Here is a 23,281-nt window from a genome sequence, read left to right on the forward strand (position 1 = left end):
GCTACGAACCCGGTGACCGGGGTTCGATTCCCGCTCACGGCCAACACCAGTGACGATTATCTAAACCGGTCCCGGGCCTCCCCTAGGTCGACTCAGCCTCAAATGAGTACCTGGTGCGGTGTGTAAACATCGCCAGTAGGGAGGCAAAGGCGGCCGGGCGTGGTGCTGGCCAACCACCCACTCGAGTGCCACAGTGCCGGCCTTTATAGGTGCTACTCGCTGACAGCACTTGCCCCAAAAGTCTGAGGCTACACGTGGGATCTTTAGCTTTGGCGATCTGGACACATTCCCATCGGTGAGCTCCTCCAGCAGGCAAGGCTGCGTTGGCTGGGTCATGTGGCCTGCATGCCCAGCCACCGCATGCCGAAACAGCTTTTGTTCGGCCGGATCGAGGGGGCTAAACGGGCGCGGCACGGGCTAGAGAAGAGATGGAGTGACGTGGTACAGGAGGACGTGGAGCTGAGTGGACTTGCCGATGACCGGTACCAGCGGTCTCGAGATCGGCCTCTGTGGAGGAGGCTCGTGAAGGACGCTACTGGGCAGTTGGAGGCAGTCGCCCTCCAACAACAACGGAGGGCGGAGGAGCGACGCTCACAACAACGAGCGGAGCGCCGGGTGGCTAAAGCACAGCAAGTTGGCACAGTAGGCGGTACAGGTGGTGCTTCAGCCAGTCATCTCGGTCATCTCAGTCAGTCGACCCGTGGCACCTGGGTCTGCCCCGTGACCTCCTGCCAGCGGGCGTTCGACACTTCACTTGACTGCCTCAAGGTGCACATTGCCTGGCACAAGCGCCGTGGTGACGCCACCGCCACTTAGTGGCGAATGGCGGTTGTTGTGTGTTTTAGGCCGCCGCCGCAGGGTGACTCACTTTCTGCTGGACTCGGCCGGCTACCGCTTCGCCATCGACGTCCGTTCGGGCCTCATCGTCGTCAAGCGTCCGCTGGAGCGCCGTGCCCTCTACAACCTCACGGTGCTCGCCCGCGCCGGGGGGGGGGGCTCGGCGCCTTCCGCCACCGCGGCGATTTCCGTGTCCCTCCGTGACGACGATGACGTCGCCACCCCGGCGTTCCGGCGGCCGGCTTACCGCGTCACCGTGCCGGAGGACGCGGCGCCGGGCACCACGGTCGTCACCGTGGCGGCCACCTTCGGCGGGGCGGGCGCGCCGAGCTACGGCATCGCCAGCGGCAACGAGCTCGGGGCGTTCGGGATCGACCGGAGGCTCGGTGAGAGACGCGGCACGGGGCACAGACGGCGGCCCTCTTGGGTCTCTGTCTCCCATAGAATCACGCAGAGGTGCGTTTTGTGTGTGTGCTGTGTGTGTGCTGTGTGCATGCTGCGTGCGTGCTGTGTGCGTGCTGTGTGAGTGCGTGCTGTGTGTGTGCTGTGTGTGTGCTGTGTGTGTGTGTGTGCTGTGTGCGTGCGTGCTGTGTGCGCTGTGTGCGTGCGTGCTGTGTGTGCCGTGTTGCCCCAGGCGTCATAAGCGTCGTGGCGAGGGCCCTGGACTACGACAAGCGCCGCCACCACTACCTGACGGTGTGGGCCGCCGCCGCCAGCGACGGCGACGGCGACGACGCCGGAGGGGCGGCGACCTCGCCGAGCGCCGTTACCGTGGTGACCGTGGACGTCACCGACGAACCGCGGTTCGCCGCGAAGAGCGCCGTCGTCGGGGAGGAGGACGCCCTGCCTGGTGACGCCATCGTCACGGTAACGGCGTCGACCCGTGACGATGCCGGTTACGTCGTCGTCAGATCGTCGTCACGGTGACGGCGTTAACCTGTAACATCGCGTTTAGGTCGTCACTAAACCAGCAGAAGCAGCAGCAGCATGATGATGATCATGGTGGGTGGTAGGGTTTGTGTCGTGGTTAAAGCTGTCTCTCTTGCGGTGTTTGTGTTGTGGTTGAAGCTGTCTCTCTTGCGGTGTTGTGGTTAAAGCTGTCTCTCTTGCGGTGTTTGTGTTGTGGTTGAAGCTGTCTCTCTTGCGGTGTTATGGTTAAAGCTGTCTCTCTTGCGGTGTTTGTGTTGTGGTTGAAGCTGTCTATCTCCGGTGGTTGTGGTTGAAGCTGTCTCTCTTGCAGTGTTGGGTTGAAGCTGTCTCTCTGCGGTGATTGTGTTGTGGTTGAAGCTGTCTCTCTTGCGGTGTTGTGGTTGAAGCTGTCTCTCTTGCGGTGTTTGTGTTGTGGTTGAAGCTGTCTCTCTCTTGCGGTGTTTGTGTTGTGGTTGAAGCTATCTCTCTTGCGGTGTTGTGGTTGAAGCTGTCTCTCTCTTGCGGTGTTTGTGTTGTGGTTGAAGCTGTCTATCTGCGGTGGTTGTGGTTGAAGCTGTCTCTCTCGCGGTGTTGTGGTTGAAGCTGTCTCTCTTGCGGTGTTTGTGTTGTGATTGAAGCTGTCTATCTGCGGTGGTTGTGGTTGAAGCTGTCTCTCTCGCGGTGTTGTGGTTGAAGCTGTCTCTCTTGCGGTGTTTGTGGTTGAAGCTGTCTCTCTCTGCTGTGTTTTGTGTTTTGTGCCACCGCCGTCTGTCTCCTTCACCGTCGCATCATCCGTAGAGCGGAGCAGCCGGCGACGCCAGCAGCGAGGAGGAGGAGTAGGAGGAGATTGCCACGTCCTCGCCGCTGCCGGCCGGTGGGCGGCGGGTCCACGTTTGACCGACGGAGCCCCTCGCTCGCTCGCTCGTTGCGGGAGCGTGTCCGCGTGCAGATCACTCAACTCGAGGCTGACGGATGTTGTTTTATTGTTGGTGCCTAATTGTACGTCGCCGCTTGGGGGATGCACCCCGCCAGGCGAGGATCGCACGCCTCCAACGTATCCGCTGTCGGTTAGCATCGGAGGGGACTTGTGGCTCGGCTCGGGCAAACGTTAGCTGCCACGGCAGTGCCCCGGTGCCATTGAATTAAAGCCCCTCCTCCTCGTTTTGTTTGTGTTGCAAGACAATTAGCATTTTGCTGTGCGGTGCGGAAACAAAAAAACGATTGCCCGCCGAGTAAGGGGCTGTTTATCTTTGTTTTTTGTTCAATGTTTTTTCTTCGAAACACATCGGCTCTGGTAGATGTTACTAAACCCGAAATCTTTTAATTTGCCACTGATAACGGTGCGTTGGATGCTCGCACTACTCTCTCTGTCCGCTGTAAAATTAACTCGATGCGTTCCCTTGACAGTTCTTTCCTCGGATTCTCTGCGAGCACCATCGACCCCCCCCCACCCCCCCCCCCCCCCCCGTTGCACTGGAGCGGAGTGCCATTAAACAGCATCTCTTTTGTTTGCATTTTGACTGCTTGTGTTGTGGTTATTGCAAACACGATGCCTTGAATAAAGGTGTCAGTTTTTGTGCCAGTTAAAAGGGTAAAACCTATTTCTAAGTCACCCCCTGTGAGTGGCTGGCTAAAGTGCCATCTGTTGAGGAAGTACTGAAGGCGTTCCGGAGTCTGAGACCAGGAAAGGCAGCGGGTAGAGATGATCTCCCAAGCAAAATGCTGAGAGAGGGTGGCGTTTGTGCACAAACTGCCCTTTATGACATCATAACAACAGCCTGGACCACTGGACGGGTTCCGCAGGATTGGAAGGATGCCCTGGTGGTCCCCCTCTTTAAGAAGGGGGACCGCACAGACTGTAACAACTACAGGGGCATCTCACTCGTCAGTGTGCTGGGAAAGGTCCTGGCAAGGATTATTCAACATCGCCTTGCCAGGCACGCTGAGGAAAGGCTTGCGGAGCCCCAATGCGGTTTCAGGAAAGGGTGGTTGTTGTATATATAGGTGTTATGGAAATTGATGAAAATAATGAAAATTAAATGAAATTTGAGATTTGCATAATTTATCCGAAATTATGTTAATCAGTGTAATTATGCGCATAAATTATGCTGATTCGAGAGGTAATCGTATTAATTAATGCGAGTGGGCGTGGTTATGATAATGCTGGTCGTTATGGATTATCAGGTCGAGCCTCGGTGACTAGGATTGTGTTATGAATTGGAATGACGCAATTAATCGTATGCAGTGACGCAGGCGTTGTGAGCGTGAATGAGAGAGAGTCGATTCGACTCTGCTCTTTAATTCCGTATTATCGATAAGGATACGATTACTCTCGATTGAACATTACGAATTATGCGTGTTATGGATTATGTATGGTGATAGTGTGCTTATGATAGGTCCCCAGGATTCAGATCTCATACGCAGAACAATATTATGCAGAATTTCAGGAAGAATCACACACAAACCTTCTGCTTTAATCAATTTTATTTCTAGCTAACTTTAATTTTTGGATAATATGAAAACTCAATCTCAGGATTTTGGAATTTCAACACAGCGTTAACATGATACCATCACGATTGCGTTGTTTCACCTCGATAGCGGCACCTGTGGTTAATTCCCGACGCGTAACGCAATCGATCGGTTGTTGAGAGAGAGATTAAAAACATGCGAACTATTCTATCAAACCTTAACTTTATAATATGCAAACTCGTATGCTTGAATTGTTACACAACACAGCACTTGGTCTTTGATTCGTATACAATCCTTAATACATCCTGATATGCGAAGTTATTATGCTTGAAATCGTCAGCACAGTACCACGTTGATGTTCGTTCATTGATTCATAACGATTATGAATTTAAAGCGTTCGACTGAAATACTTCGAATTGCCTTATCAACACCACTCGATGGCCACAATGCTTCGTTACTTGAATTGTCACACAACACAGCATTCGGTCATTGATCATGCGCGGCCCTTAATGCAATTATTGTCACGTTGTTCACAATAGGATGACTGATTATTATGCAACGCTACTCGTTGACAGGGGCACTACAACCAGTATTATTCTTGGAGGCACAACTATGCGTTTCAATTCGTTATTTCATTCGTGGATACCAGCAAGATTATGCAGAAAGACAATATTAACGAACGACTCAAGTATTTCTAATCAACTTCTCAACGCGACTCAATGGGTGGCGATGTTTCCTTTTGATATCCTTATCTCGGGCCAATCTTTTAATTAATTGTGGCCAGACCCCTGACAGGGAACCGGTTGAACCCGCTCTCTATCCCCGCGAGCGGCGCTCCGTGGTGAGGTGCCAAGAATTAATCCTTGTTAATGGGTCAGTTGGTAATTTATGCGGTTAGAAGTACAGCCCCAGCACAATATTACAGAGAAAAATTATGAACACTCTTAAAAACGATGGATTATTCACTCGGTCGTTGCGATGTTTCCACAATCACGGATGGTTCAATGGCTTGAGGTTTTTAGGCTTTGTTAATGACCCGTGTGTGTGTGTTGAATGGTGTGAGTGGTGAAAGAGTAGGCCAATGTTCGGAATCGATTCTTTGCGTCAAGCAGACGTCTGGTTTGTGTTTAGTGGGGGGCAGTGTATCATACGTATCAGTTGATTCTTCTTTCAGTAGTTGGTTCGGACTCGACGGACGTTGGTGAACGAGTAGATGCGTTGTTGTAGCTGAGATGACCGTCTGGTAGACGGTGTTAGAAGCACGCCCGCAGCGGCGCGCTGGTGCTCCGTCGTCGGCGGTTGTAGATTGCAGGCTCACGATTCGCTCGTGGTGGCGCTGGCCGCTAACAGCGGCAGCGGGTCGCCAATTCGGCGAGTTGTAGAGACGTCTCCGGCGTCGGTGATGGCTGCTCTTCTGCTGAGATGAGTTGAGCGGGTCTTCTGCTGAGATGAGTAGAGATGAGTCTTCTTCTGTTGAGCTGAGTTGAGATGAGTCTTCTTCTGTTGAGCTGAGTTGAGATGAGTCTTCTTCTGTTGAGCTGCCCCCGAGGGCTGATGAGTTGGCCCCGAGGGCTGATGAGTTGATTTCAATGCTGAAACGGCTCCTTTTTATGCCAAAAATCTCTCTCCTTCTCGGCTCCCCCTCACGAGGCGGAGCTATCTTTGATCTGATCGTATGTCGGTGGGGGGGGGTTCGTGTGTCGGTGGTGGGGGGGTTCGTGTGTCAGTGTGTATGTTTGTGTGTGTGTCATTTATGACACGGTCCTGTTCGGGTCTTTCCTCAAGCCATAAACATCAAGACAACAGACACCTCGATTCATCTCGGTGGCGTCTGGTTGTCTGATCCCTCCACCCAGAGAGAGGGGCGGGTTCCCCCCCCCCCTTTTCCGTTCGCGTTCCGACGCACAAAGAAATGGTTAAGATTTTTTAAAGTTTAACATTTCACATCACAGTTGGTATCTCATCATACACAGTTATGATCCTGCTTGTGATTCATAGTATTTGATTTATTTCCAAGTGAAGATGCTCTTCTGAGCGTATGCATTTTATCACGTGCTGCAGGGAAAGACAAAGGTGGCCGGGAGCACCTCTTTATACTTTGACTTATATTTCTCAAATACCATTTGGTCCCATGTTCGCCAAGACTCGTGTTTGTAACTACGTCCTCCCGACACCTCTCGGTTTTACCGAGGTTCGAATTGTTATGATGGAATTATTAAAAAGAAAAATAATTATCATCCTGAGTTTAAGAGGTCCATTTCTTGATTGTTGGAATGCATATCCCTTGGTTCTGTAAGGTTCTATAATGGAATGTCGTGTAAGGTTAACACGTTATTATTAATATTATTTTGCAATTTCCTTTAAAACTTTCTTTGCCTGGTTGCCGTGTGTGGGGTGGGTGTGTCTCCTAATCAAACCCGGCTGGCTTTTCCAGATGGCCCCTTGTGATAAGGTGTAATTCCTGCTTCTCCGCGCTGTGAGAGAGACAAATGTGGTCGGGGTTGCTTGGAATATTGTTTAAACTCTTTCGCAAGTTTGCCCGTTGTCTCATTCCTTCTCGATAACCTTTGATGTGACTCGGTATTCTTGCTCCAAGCTTTGTTTTAACAGTAAAAGTATTAAAGGTGAAAATCATTTGATAGCGAATTAATCATTGGATAATAATTAACTGATGTGTCTGGTGGCCTGTTCTTAATTGGAGTGAGCGTTAGGATCGCTAATTTTATCTTATTCTTGTTGTTGCCTTTTAATTTTTTTGTTGTTTTACTGGAAAATAAGGAAAAGAATATGTATACGATTTACCCTGTTGGCGTCTGGTGTCTGCTCTCTTGGTGTTCTGACCTCGGAGGGACCTTTCCTAAGGGGCCCATCAAACTCTTGTTCATCTGGAGATTTTCGCCGATAGCTGTTACATCCTCGCCTTGAGAGTTTTATTATTTCTTTATATCTCTATATGGCCTGTTTATGACCGACACCTGGTTTTTCGTGTTTCTGGCTTACGGGTTTGATTCATTATTAAAAAATATATATATTGTTTGTCATGAAAGAAAGGAAAAAGAAATCTGTGTATGCATCCGTAAATATTATTATGGATATTAATTAGAAAAAGGGCCGTATACAACATTACACCCTTTTAAAAATGATCGGTGGTCTGCCACCGGTTATTTTTAATATTAAAGAAAAATGCCTTTTTCCACCATGAACCATCGACTGTCTTCCAGTTTGTGATTTTTCCTTACAACGCGCGCGTACGTGTCACAGCATGATTACATTTGAAATAAAAAATAAAAGAACAGGAAAAAAAAAATAAAGGCAACATGTTACATCGGTTGTTATCAATTATTGCTTTGATTTTTGTTTCAGTTCCTGGGAAACACTGGATAGCGGTTTCGAGCCCGGTGGTACACCGTTTCCCTCCTGGCATCTCTTTGTTTAATGTTTACCAAGTTATTGGCAACCTTACTGCCACGTTTGGTCAAAAGTACAGAATAATTTTTCTCATGACCAGGTATTTTCGAGTAACCTGTGACCTTTCCATGCAACATCATCACATCGTCGTTTTGGTTCATCGTCGGTACGGCTTTAGCCAAATGAGCACGGTTCCTTGGTTCGTATCGGTAATTTTTTTTATCCCTCGCCTTCCCTGTGGGTTTATGTGGCGTGAAGCCATGTCGTACGCCACCAGGATTAGTACACAACACGAGTTTCCGTGCTCGACTGTTGGGGTCATTTGCCTTCTCCGCAGCCATGTGCAGATTTGCTGACTCCGTACCACGATCCGATTCCGTGCCTCGATTCGATTCCATGTTTTTGCGTGTGCTGGATTTCCACACATTCCCCAATCCATCATGGATTTTTGTCTCCGTAACGCGTTTCCCTGGCACTTTTACTGTACTCTCACGCAATGTTGCGACACAATTGATCGCGTTTCCATTTACCAAACAAGCATGTTCCTCCTCCCGATCCTGTTGGTTATCATTTCCTGTTAGATCACGCTTCATGGTTAATTTTCCTTGTTCAATAGGTGGGTTCACCACGGGAGCGACTCTCGCGTTCCCTACCACATCAAAGTGGGTGCATGACGCATTTAGTTTTCCACAATCATGGTTCCCCTCCTGGTTCTGTTTGTAACCTCCAGCCTGCTTGATTTTTTCGAAGGGGTGTGATTTTTTTTTCAGATCAGCGGACACCTCTTTCCCTGTCATTTTCCTCTCAACCAGTGTGAGCGATTTATCACGTGCCCATGTCACCCTCTTTGTTACAGCCAAGCCATGTGTGCCCCTTGTGTATCGTGGAATGGGGAATCGGCGTGATTCTGCTCTTGGCCTATATGCGCCATGATTCTCGCGATTATGTGTCTTTGTGTGTCGTGGCCGCCCATTCTCTATGTGCCACTGTCGACCGTAATTGTTATCTCGCCATCTGTGTGGGTAATTTTGGCCGGCTGTGTGCCGCTGCATTGGGTGAAGATATGGTCCTGCTCTTTGCTTCCACCCGTGGCGATTGTCGCAAATACGCGTCTCTGCACGCTGCGAACGCTCTCGGTCTGTGTGCCGTGGAATTGAGCACTGGTCTGACTTTGCTCGTGGTCTCCACACGTTGCGATTCTCGCAAATACGCGTCCCTGCATGCTGCGATCGCTCCTGGTCTGCGTGCCATTGTCTCGTGTAATTGTTATTTGACCACCCGTGTATGTAATTATGTTGGTAATCCATGGGTGCTTTTTGTTTTCTGCACTGTGGGCCTGCGTGCATCAAATGCCTCACATGTTTTTTATTTTCCTCTGATAGGCTGGTTGCCTTGTCCCGTTCACTGTGTGCTGTGAAATCATTGTTTTTAGCCCGGTACAGTCAAGCCATGTGTGCCCGATCCACTATGTGGTCTAAGGAGGCTGTCTCTGGATTCAAGACCATTCCCACAATTTCTGTAATCTCTGGACTCAAAGATCCAAAAAACATAATTTTGAACCTTTTGTCACCTTCGTGATACTGATCCACATCGCCCGCATAGTACGCTCTTTTAAACCGCATGAGGTAATCCCGAGGATCCTCGTCTGCACACTGGGTCATAGATTTTGCAGCGTTAAATCCCTCAGACAGTGTTGAATATTCTCCAAACTTCCGAATCACTGCCAGGCTCAGCTTTTTAAAATCGTTCCGAACCTCGTATGGTAGCGATTTTACCCATGATATGGACTGTCCATGCAAGCTGCGTTTCAGCAAACTCGCTTTTTCATCCGTTTTCCTCAGACCCCTGATCATTGCTTCTGCTTCTACCGTTGCGATGTGAGTGTGAATGTCCCTGTTCTTATTGTGTGGATCAAAATAGGGAATTCTGACGAGAGCTTTGTCCATCAATTTCAGAGTGTTACTACTGAACGAGTATTCGGAAAGTTGATCATCGTCATCCGAGTCAGATTCGGATGAGTCATTAACATCACGGTGGCGTTGCTTAACATGATTTTTGTAGCGTATTTTGCGCCTGTAACGTGGGTCAACTTTGCTCGGTGACTCATGTTTGTCCTATGGCTAATACTTATGTGGTTTTTGTGGGGTGTTTGATTTATATTTGTCTGGTGCGTCGTGCCTGTCTCGATGTTTGTGTCGGCCGTCTGTGCGTGGTGTGCGTTTTCCTGGAGAGTTGCCTCGGAGCTTCGGCTCCGCCCTTTCTCGCGTTATTAGTACAGAATCTCCTGGTGATTTAGTTTTAATATTCTGTCTCACTCTGACTTCGGGGTTATCAGTCCCACCTGTTTCTTTTCCGAAATTTTCCTCCCATAATCTCTGTTTGTCTGTCTGTGCGAGAGGGTCTGAGTTCAGCGTAGTTATTCCTGATGTTTTTACATCGTGTTCGCTTTTCTCCCATTTTATCCAGTTCTTAAGCAGTGTCCCAATGTCATCAATACAGCTCCCCTTCCATGTGTCTCCCTGATTTGTTTGCTCTGTAGCAGATCGGCCTGACCATTTTGGTACAAGTTCCCAATATCCCGCAATCCACTCAAAAAATACTCTTAATACGAGCATCTCTGGAATTTCACTTCAGAGTGCATATCAAAACAGTTGTATCCAGAATGCATCAGTTCGACTCGTGTGACTCTGGTATTCCCTTCAGAGTACGTATAAAAACACTTGTATCACAGGATGTAGTCAGTTTGACTCGAGCAAATAATCTTACTTCAACTGTCTTTGTTATACCCTGTTACTCTGGAATTTCCCTTCAGAGTGCGTTTTTTTGTTTGTTTTACACCCGTTACAGTCACAGGGTAACGTTAGATCATAAAACCTTGGTTAATACAACAGTGATTTGTTCCTTAATTCGAGCATAAACTGTCTGCGAGAGATCCCGGACGACGCGCCCATTATGTTGTATATATAGGTGTTATGAAAATTGATGAAAATAATGAAAATTAAATGAAATTTGAGATTTGCATAATTTATCCAAAATTATGTTCATCAGTGTAATTATGCGCATAAATTATGCTGATTCGAGAGGTAATCGTATTAATTTATGCGAGTGGGCATGGTTATGATAATGCTGGTCGTTATGGATTATCAGGTCGAGCCTCGGTGACTAGGATTGTGTTATGAATTGGAATGACGCAATTAATCGTATGCAGTGACGCAGGCGTTGTGAGCGTGAATGAGAGAGAGTCGATTCGACTCTGCTCTTTAATTCCGTATTATCGATAAGGATACGATTACTCTCGATTGAACATTACGAATTATGCGTGTTATGGATTATGTATGGTGATAGTGTGCTTATGATAGGTCCCCAGGATTCAGATCTCATACGCAGAACAATATTATGCAGAATTTCAGGAAGAATCACACACAAACCTTCTGCTTTAATCAATTTTATTTCTAGCTAACTTTAATTTTTGGATAATATGAAAACTCAATCTCGGGATTTTGGAATTTCAACACAGCGTTAACATGATACCATCACGATTGCGTTGTTTCACCTCGATAGCGGCACCTGTGGTTAATTCCCGACGCGTAACGCAATCGATCGGTTGTTGAGAGAGAGATTAAAAACATGCGAACTATTCTATCAAACCTTAACTTTATAATATGCAAACTCGTATGCTTGAATTGTTACACAACACAGCACTTGGTCTTTGATTCGTATCCAATCCTTAATACATCCTGATATGCGAAGTTATTATGCTTGAAATCGTCAGCACAGTACCACGTTGATGTTCGTTCATTGATTCATAACGATTATGAATTTAAAGCGTTCGACTGAAATACTTCGAATTGCCTTATCAACACCACTCGATGGCCACAATGCTTCGTTACTTGAATTGTCACACAACACAGCATTCGGTCATTGATCATGCGCGGCCCTTAATGCAATTATTGTCACGTTGTTCACAATAGGATGACTGATTATTATGCAACGCTACTCGTTGACAGGGGCACTACAACCAGTATTATTCTTGGAGGCACAACTATGCGTTTCAATTCGTTATTTCATTCGTGGATACCAGCAAGATTATGCAGAAAGACAATATTAACGAACGACTCAAGTATTTCTAATCAACTTCTCAACGCGACTCAATGGGTGGCGATGTTTCCTTTTGATATCCTTATCTCGGGCCAATCTTTTAATTAATTGTGGCCAGACCCCTGACAGGGAACCGGTTGAACCCGCTCTCTATCCCCGCGAGCGGCGCTCCGTGGTGAGGTGCCAAGAATTAATCCTTGTTAATGGGTCAGTTGGTAATTTATGCGGTTAGAAGTACAGCCCCAGCACAATATTACAGAGAAAAATTATGAACACTCTTAAAAACGATGGATTATTCACTCGGTCGTTGCGATGTTTCCACAATCACGGATGGTTCAATGGCTTGAGGTTTTTAGGCTTTGTTAATGACCCGTGTGTGTGTGTGTTGAATGGTGTGAGTGGTGAAAGAGTAGGCCAATGTTCGGAATCGATTCTTTGCGTCAAGCAGACGTCTGGTTTGTGTGTAGTGGGGGGCAGTGTATCATACGTATCAGTTGATTCTTCTTTCAGTAGTTGGTTCGGACTCGACGGACGTTGGTGAACGAGTAGATGCGTTGTTGTAGCTGAGATGACCGTCTGGTAGACGGCGTTAGAAGCACGCCCGCAGCGGCGCGCTGGTGCTCCGTCGTCGGCGGTTGTAGATTGCAGGCTCACGATTCGCTCGTGGTGGCGCTGGCCGCTAACAGCGGCAGCGGGTCGCCAATTCGGCGAGTTGTAGAGACGTCTCCGGCGTCGGTGATGGCTGCTCTTCTGCTGAGATGAGTTGAGCGGGTCTTCTGCTGAGATGAGTAGAGATGAGTCTTCTTCTGTTGAGCTGAGTTGAGATCAGTCTTCTTCTGTTGAGCTGAGTTGAGATGAGTCTTCTTCTGTTGAGCTGCCCCCGAGGGCTGATGAGTTGGCCCCGAGGGCTGATGAGTTGATTTCAATGCTGAAACGGCTCCTTTTTATGCCAAAAATCTCTCTCCTTCTCGGCTCCCCCTCACGAGGCGGAGCTATCTTTGATCTGATCGTATGTCGGTGGGGGGGGGGTTCGTGTGTCGGTGGTGGGGGGGTTCGTGTGTCAGTGTGTATGTTTGTGTGTGTGTCATTTATGACACGGTCCTGTTCGGGTCTTTCCTCAAGCCATAAACATCAAGACAACAGACACCTCGATTCATCTCGGTGGCGTCTGGTTGTCTGATCCCTCCACCCAGAGAGAGGGGCGGGTTCCCCCCCCCCCCTTTTCCGTTCGCGTTCCGACGCACAAAGAAATGGTTAAGATTTTTTAAAGTTTAACATTTCACATCACAGTTGGTATCTTATCATACACAGTTATGATCCTGCTTGTGATTCATAGTATTTGATTTATTTCCAAGTGAAGATGCTCTTCCGAGCGTATGCATTTTATCACGTGCTGCAGGGAAAGACAAAGGTGGCCGGGAGCACCTCTTTATACTTTTGACTTATATTTCTCAAATACCATTTGGTCCCATGTTCGCCAAGACTCGTGTTTGTAACTACGTCCTCCCGACACCTCTCGGTTTTACCGAGGTTCGAATTGTTATGATGGAATTATTAAAAAGAAAAATAATTATCATCCTGAGTTTAAGAGGTCCATTTCTTGATTGTTGGAATCCATATCCCTTGGTTCTGTAAGGTTCTATAATGGAATGTCGTGTAAGGTTAACACGTTGTTATTATTAATATTATTTTGCAATTTCCTTTAAAACTTTCTTTGCCTGGTTGCCGTGTGTGGGGTGGGTGTGTCTCCTCATCAAACCCGGCTGGCTTTTCCAGATGGCCCCTTGTGATAAGGTGTAATTCCTGCTTCTCCGCGCTGTGAGAGAGACAAATGTGGTCGGGGTTGCTTGGAATATTGTTTAAACTCTTTCGCAAGTTTGCCCGTTGTCTCATTCCTTCTCGATAACCTTTGATGTGACTCGGTATTCTTGCTCCAAGCTTTGTTTTAACAGTAAAAGTATTAAAGGTGAAAATCATTTGATAGCGAATTAATCATTGGATAATAATTAACTGATGTGTCTGGTGGCCTGTTCTTAATTGGAGTGAGCGTTAGGATCGCTAATTTTATCTTATTCTTGTTGTTGCCTTTTAATTTTTTTGTTGTTTTACTGGAAAATAAGGAAAAGAATATGTATACGATTTACCCTGTTGGCGTCTGGTGTCTGCTCTCTTGGTGTTCTGACCTCGGAGGGACCTTTCCTAAGGGGCCCATCAAACTCTTGTTCATCTGGAGATTTTCGCCGATAGCTGTTACATCCTCGCCTTGAGAGTTTTATTATTTCTTTATATCTCTATATGGCCTGTTTATGACCGACACCTGGTTTTTCGTGTTTCTGGCTTACGGGTTTGATTCATTATTAAAAAAAATATATATTGTTTGTCACGAAAGAAAGGAAAAAGAAATCTGTGTATGCATCCGTAAATATTCTTATGGATATTAATTAGAAAAAGGGCCGTATACAACACAGATGCCATATTTTCTGTCCGTTTGCTACAGCAGAGGTGTAGGGAATTCCAGCAAGACCTACATCTCTGCTTTATTGACCTGGTCAAGGCCTATGATACCATCAGTAGCCCTGGGCTCTGGGTCGTTCTTCATGCTTTTGGAGTCCCTGACCATCTGCTCACGATCATTAAGGACCTTCATGATGGTGAGCGGGCCCGGGTAAAACTACGTAGCCGGGAGTCAGAGCCATTCCCTGTACACCTTGGGGTGCGACAGGGATGTCCTCTGGCTCCCACATTATTTAACATCTATTTTGACCACGTAGTTCGTGAAGCCTTCAATATCTATACCGGGGGAATCTCCATTTGGTACAGATATAATGGGAGGCTGATCGATGCCCGGGTGCGGTAAAGGGATGGCTCCTTATTACTCAACCACGTTATGCATGCCGATGATTTGGTAATAGCTGCTCATTCAGAGGAGGAGTTGGAGACGCTGCTGCTGAGACTGGAGCGTGCCGCTAAGAGATGGGGCCTTACCATCAGCCCCACCAAAACTAAGCACCTGCCTGGGTATTTTGTACCATCGTACACTCCACCCCCACAGCTCCCAATCGGTGATGGGGCAGTTGTGGAGAGAGTGGAGAGTTTCCCATACCTGGGCAGTGTGCTTATGACCGGCTCCAGTTTAACAGCAGAGGTCTCACTCCGAATCAGTCGAGCGGCAATATCTTTTCATCGGTTGCGTAACGCTGTGTGGAAGCTACCTGGTCTGTCGCTCCGCACTAAGCTTCAGGTCTTCTCGGCCATGGTCATTCCCTCCCTTCTCTACGCTTGCGAAACGTGGACCCCCCTAATGGAACATCTTCACCAGTTAGAAACATTTAGGCTAGCCTGCCTACGATCCATCCTGGGTTTAACCAGGCTGGATTGTGTGAGGAGCTCACAAATTTTAGAAAGATCTGGGAAAGGTCCCATCGGTGAGCTCCTCCGGCAGGGAAGGCTGCGTTGGCTGGGTCATGTAGCCCGCATGCCCAGCCACCGCATGCCGAAACAGCTTTGGTTCGGCCGGATCGAGGGGGCTAAACCGGCACGGCACGGGCTAGAGAAGAGGTGGAGTGATGTGGTACAGGAGGACGTGGAGCTGAGTGGACTTGCCGATGACTGGTACCAGCGGTGTTAAGATCGGCCTGTATGGAGGAGGTTCGTGAAGGACGCTACTGGGCAGTTCGAGGCAGTCGCCCTCCAACGACAACAGAGGGCGGAGGAGCGACACTCACAACAACGAGCGGAGCACCAGGTGGCTATAGCACAGCAGGTTGGCACAGTAGGGGGCATAGGTGGTGCATCAGCCAGTCATCTCAGTCGACCCATGGCACCTGGGTCCTCCCCGTGACCTGCCAGCGGGCGTTCGACACTTTACGTGGCCTCAAGGTGCACATGGCCTGGCACAAGCGTCGTGGTGACATTACCGCCACTTAGTAGCGAATGGCGGTTGTGTGTGTATGCATGATGGTGTGTGTTGGTGTGTGTGTGCGAGTATTTGTGTAAGTGTGTGTTGGTGTGTGAGTGTATGATGGTGTGTGAGTTTGTGTGTGCGAGTGTGTGTTGGTGAGTGTGTGATGGTGTGTGAGTGTATGATGGTGTGTTTGTGTGCGAGTGTGTGTTGGTGTGTGTACGATGACGGAGTGCACCTATCCTGGCACAAGCACCGTGGTGACGGAACCGCACTGCGCTATAAACCTGGGCCATTTGAGTTCGATTCCCGACTACGGCTACCATCAATGGAGAGTGATTTCTGAACTATCGTGGGTCTCGCCTAGGTCAACTCAGCCTTGAATAAGTACCTGCTCGGGTTTATTAAAATATACCGGCGGAGACAAATGCGTCCACGCGTGGTGCTGGCCAGGCCAAACCAACCCCTCGTGTTCCACGCCGGCCTTAATAGGTGCTCGCTAACAGCCCTTGCCACAACAGTCCGTGCAGGCACTCTGGAGGTGCTTTGCATTCGTCTGCGAGTCTGTGTGTTGGGTGAACACGGCCGAGTGAGTTTTGCGATGCAAGTGAGTGGTCGTGTGCGTGCGTTTCATTTCATGATCCCAGCGACTCCGATCACGGCCACCAACACACGAGTGACCATTATCCGAAGCCAGTTTCGGGGTCTACCCCTAGGTAGACTCGGCCTGAAAACGAAGGCCCGGCACGGTGGGTAAACATCGCCACGTTAGGGAGACAAAGGCGTGCCGGCCTTCACAGTTGCTCACTGACTGCACTTGTCCCAAAGTCTGGTCAGGCTCTACGGGGGATCTTTGTCTTTGTATGTGTGTGTATGTGTGTGTACGTGTATTTGGGTGAATGGGTGGGTGAACGGCTGGGTACATTCGTTGGAGGTTAGATGAGTGGACGGGTAGGTGAGTGCGAGTTTGGGTGAGGGGGTGGGTGAGTGGATGGGTAGATGAGTGGTAGATGGGGCGAGTAAGCGGGTGAGTGAATGAGTGAGTGGGTGTGCATTGGCGAGCGGATGGGTAGATGAGGGGTGGGTATATAGATGAGTGAGTGGATGGGTGAGTTAGTGGGTCAGTGGGTTTAAGCAGGTCTGTGGGTAGGTGGATTAGTGGACGGGCAAGTAGGCAGGTGAGTTGGTGGGTGAACGGGTAAGTGCTAGAGTGCGTGGCTAAGTGAGTGGGTGAGTGAGCGTATCAGGTGGGTGAGTGAGAATCGGGGAGTACGAGTGGTTGGGTGGGTGGATAGGTCGGAGTGTAGCTGAGTGAGGGCTAGGCAGCTTCGGTGAGTGGGTCGGGCTTTCACGACCAACATTATTATTCATAATTGGTTTTGTCTGGGTTAGGTCGAGTAAAAATGCGTTGAAAAACCGAACACAGGCAATGAATAACAAGCATCACGTGACTCAAACGTTAGCCAGATGTATCGCTGCTTCAGCGTTTCGCTGGAGGTGACACCCAGCACCATTGGGCTGTCAACAGGAACTCGGATCTCGCGTGAAAGCGCATCCTGATCCAGGTCCTGGAGTGGATGCCAAGACGCCAATGGCACAGTCGTGCACGTGGACCGAATTGAGGAGTTGGTTGTCGAATTTACTAGTTGGTTTCTAGTTGATTGGCCGGCTAGGTTAATGTAACAACCATATTCATTACTCTTTGGGTCTATCGGTGAAGTCACGTAGATATGAAAAAATCACGACGTTTCGATCGCAACGCAAAGCAAAGCAATCGTCTTCAGGTGAAAAAATACAGCGGGAGAACTGCTGAGGCAGGAGAAATATCACCTCAGCAGTATTTTTTCACCTGAAGACGATTGCTTGTGTTGCAATCGAAATGTCGTGATTTTTTATTATTATTTTTCTATCTACGTGACTTTACCGAAAGACCCAAAGAGTGTGAATTCCTGAAGTCACGAAAGCTTGAAGTCAAGATTTAACCTTATTAATTGTTATACAGCACAACCGTGAAAACCTACACAGTAGTTACTATGACTGTCTATGTTATCCATATGTGTAGTGGAGTAAACAATACGCAAAGGAATTTGCCACATACAGTACATACAGACAGACAAGGAGAACGGGTCACATGAGGTTGAACAGGTGGTCGAGTCACGGGTGGCGTAAACAACCCGAAGTAATTAAGGGAGTCGTGGCACGAGGGCTGTGATTGGTCGAGAGGCTGTTAGCGTTAAGTGGTGGCGTCTGAATGTCTGATGAAGGGGACAGGTGCGGGCTGGCGGAAAACAGCCAGCGAGCCATGTGGCAATTAAAGCTAATGCGAAAGGGGATAAAACGCGAGGTGATTTGAACGGAGAGAGAGTTGTTGCTGGGCAGTTGTTGGCGAGAGGTGGAGTGATGTGAAGAGGACAGCTGGCAATGTTAGGGAAGAATAGATAGAGCCGAACCCCAAAGACAGTAAATAGCAATAGGGAGAGTTAGCATTAGCGGAGAAAAATAGAGTCACTGTTTGTGAATAGATAGATGGAGTCATTGTGTGTGAATAGATAGATGGAGTCACTGTGTGAGAATAGACAGGCAGGCTACTGTGTGTGAATAGATAGAAGAAGAACCACTGTGTGTGGAAGGGAAGTCACTGCGTGTGAAGAGATAGCGGCGATACTGTGTGTGAGGGGATAGAAGACAAACCACTGTGTGTAGAAGGGAAGACATTGTGTGTGAAGAGATAGAGGAAGAAACACTGTGTGTGGAAGGGGATGCACGGACGATGCTGAAGTAAATCGGAGTGTCCGAGTTGGCGGAGCGCAAAGAGAATTACTGTGTGTACGGAACGATGGAATAATAGTGACGGCGGAAAAAGAGACGGTTGTCGTCCGAGTGAATTGCGGCCTGGAAGCGTATTATTAAATAATACACATTACATTTTGATTTAAAGAATTACTAATCTACAACTCATTACTAATCATAACCAATGACTGATTACTAATCGATTATATAATTACATTACCCCCCCCCTCCTCCGCCTCTAATCACTGCACCTGATGAGTTAAGTGATGACGTCACCCTGCTGCTCTATATAAAACCGGGAGCAAGCGAGGGCTTTACCATTCTGACGAATTGCCCGATGATGCTGGAAGTATTTACCAGCGAAACGTCGTACTCAAACTGTAAATGTGGATTAACTCTTCAACACAGCGGTGGGCTGAAGTAGTGAATTATTTGTCTTTTGTCAACGTGACACTTTTTTTGCTGATTGGCCGTGTCGGGTGGTGGAGGGTTACGACACATTTATAAATAAACGCGATCTAACCCAAAAACCTTTATTATGAATAATATTGGTCGCGAAAGCCTACGTGTTAAACTTATTATGGACTACATTTGGTGTCAGAAAAAGTACGGAACACGCCACGATGTCAAGGAAAGCGGCAAATAAAATAAATGTGCCAGTGGACTCGGGCGGCGACAGCGACAACGACAATTTGCAGCCCGGCCAGATGGCCGGCAGTACTCCGGACGGCGACAGCGGTTCGGGTGGTGCTGAAGGCCTGGGATCGCCAGAGGATTGGCGAGTCCTCATGACCCAGTGGGAGGCCAGGATGGAGAAGTTGTCGGAGGAGTTCCAGAACTTCTTGACGGAGAACCGCATTCAACTACCCGTACCGGGTCCACCGCCAGAGGTTGCCGCTCAGCCGGAGTGGTTGGAAGATTCTGACGACGAAGACGACCAGTCGGCGGGACCGCCACGACGGCTACACGTACAATGATTTGAGGCCAAAGTGGGAGATTGGACGGCGTTCATACGAAGATTCCGTGCGGCTTACGAGTACCTGAATTGGACGGAAAGTGCCGCGTTACGAGCACTGCCGACGGCATTGGATGATGACTCCTTGGCGACTTTTAACGGACTCCCTGCCGCTGTCAGAAAAACATTGGACGGTGCTATTGCGGCAATGAGGAAGGTCTACGAGCCGCGGTCGGTCGCCAAACGTCGATTTCAACAGAGGAAACGGGAGGCCACGGAGTCCCCCCTGGCATTTCGCAGCGCCTTGCTGGCCCTCGCCCAGGTTGCGTACCCGGCGATGGACGAGGAGGGCTGGGACTCCCTGCTGCAAGAGAAGATGATACAGCTGGCAAAGGAACTGAAAGTCGTCTTGTTGCTCCCAGACAAGGATGATGACGACGACGTGTCATCGTTGCTGATCGCCAGGAACATACAAGTCAACCTTGATATACGAGATGAACCAGCGGCGGCGGTAGCGCAGCCGTCGCTGACGACCCCTGCCGGGGCTGCGAGCACGGTGGCGGTGGTGGTGGACGAGGCGCCGCCGATGGCAGCGGCGGCCGGGGTGTCGACCGGAGACCGACGGCATTGTCCCGGGGCATTTGGAGATGGCGTGCATCGGACATGCTACGAGTGCGGGCGGAGGGGTCATCTCGCCCGCGACTGCTGGAGACGAAGAGGTTGTCCTCCATGGGCGCCGAACTACTACAGCGGGCGGTTCCCCCAAGACCAAAGATCCCGGGTGAGTCGAGATGCATTCAATACAGGGCCGCCCTATCCACATCACTCATCCGCGTCATCTCACCCGTATTCATCGGGTTCGGATAGTACGCATGGCCGGGATACGTGCGGCGTGTTGGTACATCGTGTGTTGGGGGCCGCGCCAGGATCGTTGGATGTGATGGGGCGTCGGCGACTCTCATTTCGTTGCAAACTTTTCGGTCGCTGCCGACGTCGCCTGGCTCATTAGCGCCAGTGGAAGGGCCATGCGTAGCGGCAATCGGGGGTAGTTTGGGCATTATGGGCTGCGTGGTTGCGACAATTCAAATTGGGGAGGTGATTGTGACGGGAAGTGTTTTGGTTTCAACGGCCTTGGCGGTACCGTGTTTGTTGGGCACAGATTTCTTGCAAAAGATGCCAATTAAGATTTCAGTGGAAAGAGGTTGTTTGGAATTACCGTCGGGGAGATGTATGAAATTTTTGGGGATACCTTCGAAATTTGCGGTGGTGAACGCTGTGGTGCAGGCCGTGGTGAGCCGCACCGTGCGTGTCCCTCCTGCATCGCAAATTTTGATACCTCTACGGTTAAAGAAGGAATTGCCTTGGGATGAGCTGCAGGAGGGATTGCTGTTAACACCCTCAAATGCTGTATCGAGAATGCCCACCGTGGTAGGGGCTTTGACCATAATACCAACGTATTGCGATCCTTTCATTCAAATTGTAAACACGGGGCACGAAGAGGTTGTTATTCAAGAGGGCACTACGTTGGCGCACGCGATGGGTGCGCCGGGTCCAGAAACGAAAACATGCTTGCCTAGGGGACAGGATGAAATGTTGTCAAGGGAGGAAGACGATCCGGAATGGTTAAGGGATCTTTACAAACAAAACCCAGAGTTATCGCCTGTGCAGCGGTCGGGTTTGCATGCGTTGCTAGTGGAATTTAAAGATGTGTTCAGTTCAGGGAAATACGACGTGGGTCGAACGATGTTGTTGCAGCATCGTATTGACACGGGGAACGCACCCCCGATCAGGTTAAATTCACATCGTGTAGGTCCTCTTGAGAAAGAATGTATTCGGCGATCTGTTGATGAAATGCTAGAGCACGATATTATCGCCCCATCGTCCAGCCCCTATTGTCCTCGTTAAAAAACGTGACTGAACCATGCGATTTTGTTTTGACTATCGGAAATTGAATAAAGTTTCGGTGGCGGAAGCGTACCCGCTTCCACGAATTGATGATTCGCTGGACACCCTGTCCGGCGCCAGAATCTTTTCGACCCTCGAATTGTTGTCGGGCTTTTGGCAATTGCCCCTGGATAAAGAGTCAAAACCTAAAATGGCATTTCGGACACCACAAGGATTGTATCAATTTAACGTGCTCCCGATGGGACTCCACTCAGCGCCGGCGACCTTCCAGCGATTAATGGAACTCGTGTTGTTGGGCCTGCAGTGGGAGTCGTGCTTGATATATTTAGATGATGTGATTGTTTCAGTAGGAATTTCGATGAACATTTGCAACGGCTGCGCGCCGTTTTTGGCAGAGTGCGGCGCGCTGGATTGAAATTTAAACCACAGAAGTGCCAATTGTTGAGAACATCGGTGAAGTATTTGGGGCACGTCGTTAGTGCGTCAGGAGTGGCCACTGATCGGGAAAAGACGAGTTGTGTGCGTACATGGCCAGTGCCGAAAACAGCAGGGGAAGTGCGTAGCTTTGTGGGCTTTGCATCGTATTATCGGCGGTTCGTTAAGGATTTTGCCACGATTGCTCGACCATTGCATACGCTGACCGGGAAAGGTGTAAAGTTTCAATGGGGGATTGCTGAACAAAAATCGTTTGAAGCGTTGCGGGCCGCACTGGCGGACGCACCGCCGTTGGGATACCCAGATTTTACGAAGCAATTTATACTTGACACGGATGCCTGTGATACGGGCATAGGCGCGGTTTTGTCACAAAGGTTGATGGCGTCGAGAGAGTGGTGCCATATGGCAGCCGGGTGTTATCGCCGGCGGAGCAAAAATACTGTGTGACGCGTAGGGAATTATTGGCGATTGTCCATTTTGTGCGCCAGTACCGACCGTATCTATACGGCAGGGAATTTTTGATCCGCACTGATCACGCGGCGCTACAGTACTCGCTGCGCATGGATCAGCCATCGGGGCAAATGGCTCGCTGGATTGAGACCCTCCAGGAGTACTCTTTCACGATCCAGCATAGGAAAGGGACGCACCATGTAAACGCTGATGCTTTGTCGAGGTTGCCGCGACCGGCTGAGACGTGTCGGTGCAAAGAGGGCTCGGTGCGTTGCGGCCCGCCGCTGCAGGAGGTTCCGCAAACGGTCGCTGCAGCGGGTTCGGGGGTGCCAGGGATAGTCCCTGGAGCAGAAATTGGACTGTTGGGGTTGTCATTGAAGCAGTGGAAGCAACTGCAGGTGGAAGATTCCTCGCTGACCAGGATGAGGCTGCGTGCCTCTCATTCAAGGGGATCGGAGGATCGCCAATTTTTGATGTTAACGGAAGGGTTGCTTGTTTGCTGGGATGTGGAAGCACAAAAATTTTGTATTGTTGTCCCGAAGGTGTTGCGGGGGAAACTGATTAACGAGGTACATGAGAAATTGCTGCATCTGGGGGAGAAGAAGACCGCGTTGATGGTGGGGAGTGAATTTTACTGGCCGGGAATGTTTAACGATGTGAAACAGCATGTAAAAGCGTGCCAGGAATGTGCACGGAGGAAAGCGCCGGCACGGCCATATCGTGTCCCTTTGCAATCGATTCAAGTTTCGAGAGTGAACGAAATTGTGGCACTGGATATTTTGGGTCCGTTTCCCGTCACCCCCCGAGGGCACAGATATTTGCTCGTCGGGGTGGAATACTTAACTCGTTGGCCGATGGCATGGCCGCTAGTAGACCAGTCAGCGACGTCGATCGCTGAGGCTTTATTGAATGGATACGTATTAGATAAGGGGGCCTCGGAACATTTGCTTACTGACCAAGGCAGAAATTTTTCATCTAAATTGATTAAGGACGTGTGTGACTCGATGGGGACCAAAAAGATTCGGACGTCCCCGTACCACCCGCAGACTGACGGGATGGTCGAGCGGCTGCATAGGACGCTGACGTCCATGCTTTGTCACCAAGTAAACACCGCTCAAGATGAT

At 49.2% G+C, this 23,281-nt stretch overlaps 1 protein-coding gene across 1 annotated transcript in view; it reads left to right on the forward strand.

The window, feature by feature from the left end:
• LOC142911327 (protocadherin Fat 1-like) overlaps positions 1 to 7,041 on the forward strand; it is a 51,941-nt gene extending 44,900 nt beyond the window's left edge. The window contains exons 16-18 of the mRNA XM_076060318.1: positions 846 to 1,223; positions 1,472 to 1,704; positions 2,545 to 7,041. Coding sequence (XP_075916433.1) covers positions 846 to 1,223; positions 1,472 to 1,704; positions 2,545 to 2,586 — 653 coding nt within the window. The 3' untranslated portion in view covers positions 2,587 to 7,041. The remainder of the gene's footprint in view (positions 1 to 845; positions 1,224 to 1,471; positions 1,705 to 2,544) is intronic.
• The last annotated feature ends 16,240 nt before the right edge of the window (positions 7,042 to 23,281 follow it).

This window comes from Petromyzon marinus, unplaced genomic scaffold (assembly GCF_048934315.1).
Source record: "Petromyzon marinus isolate PM22_M1 ecotype Great Lakes invasive population unplaced genomic scaffold, UKy_Petmar_22M1.pri1.0 PM_G_Scaffold_18, whole genome shotgun sequence".
Lineage (NCBI taxonomy): Eukaryota > Metazoa > Chordata > Hyperoartia > Petromyzontiformes > Petromyzontidae > Petromyzon > Petromyzon marinus.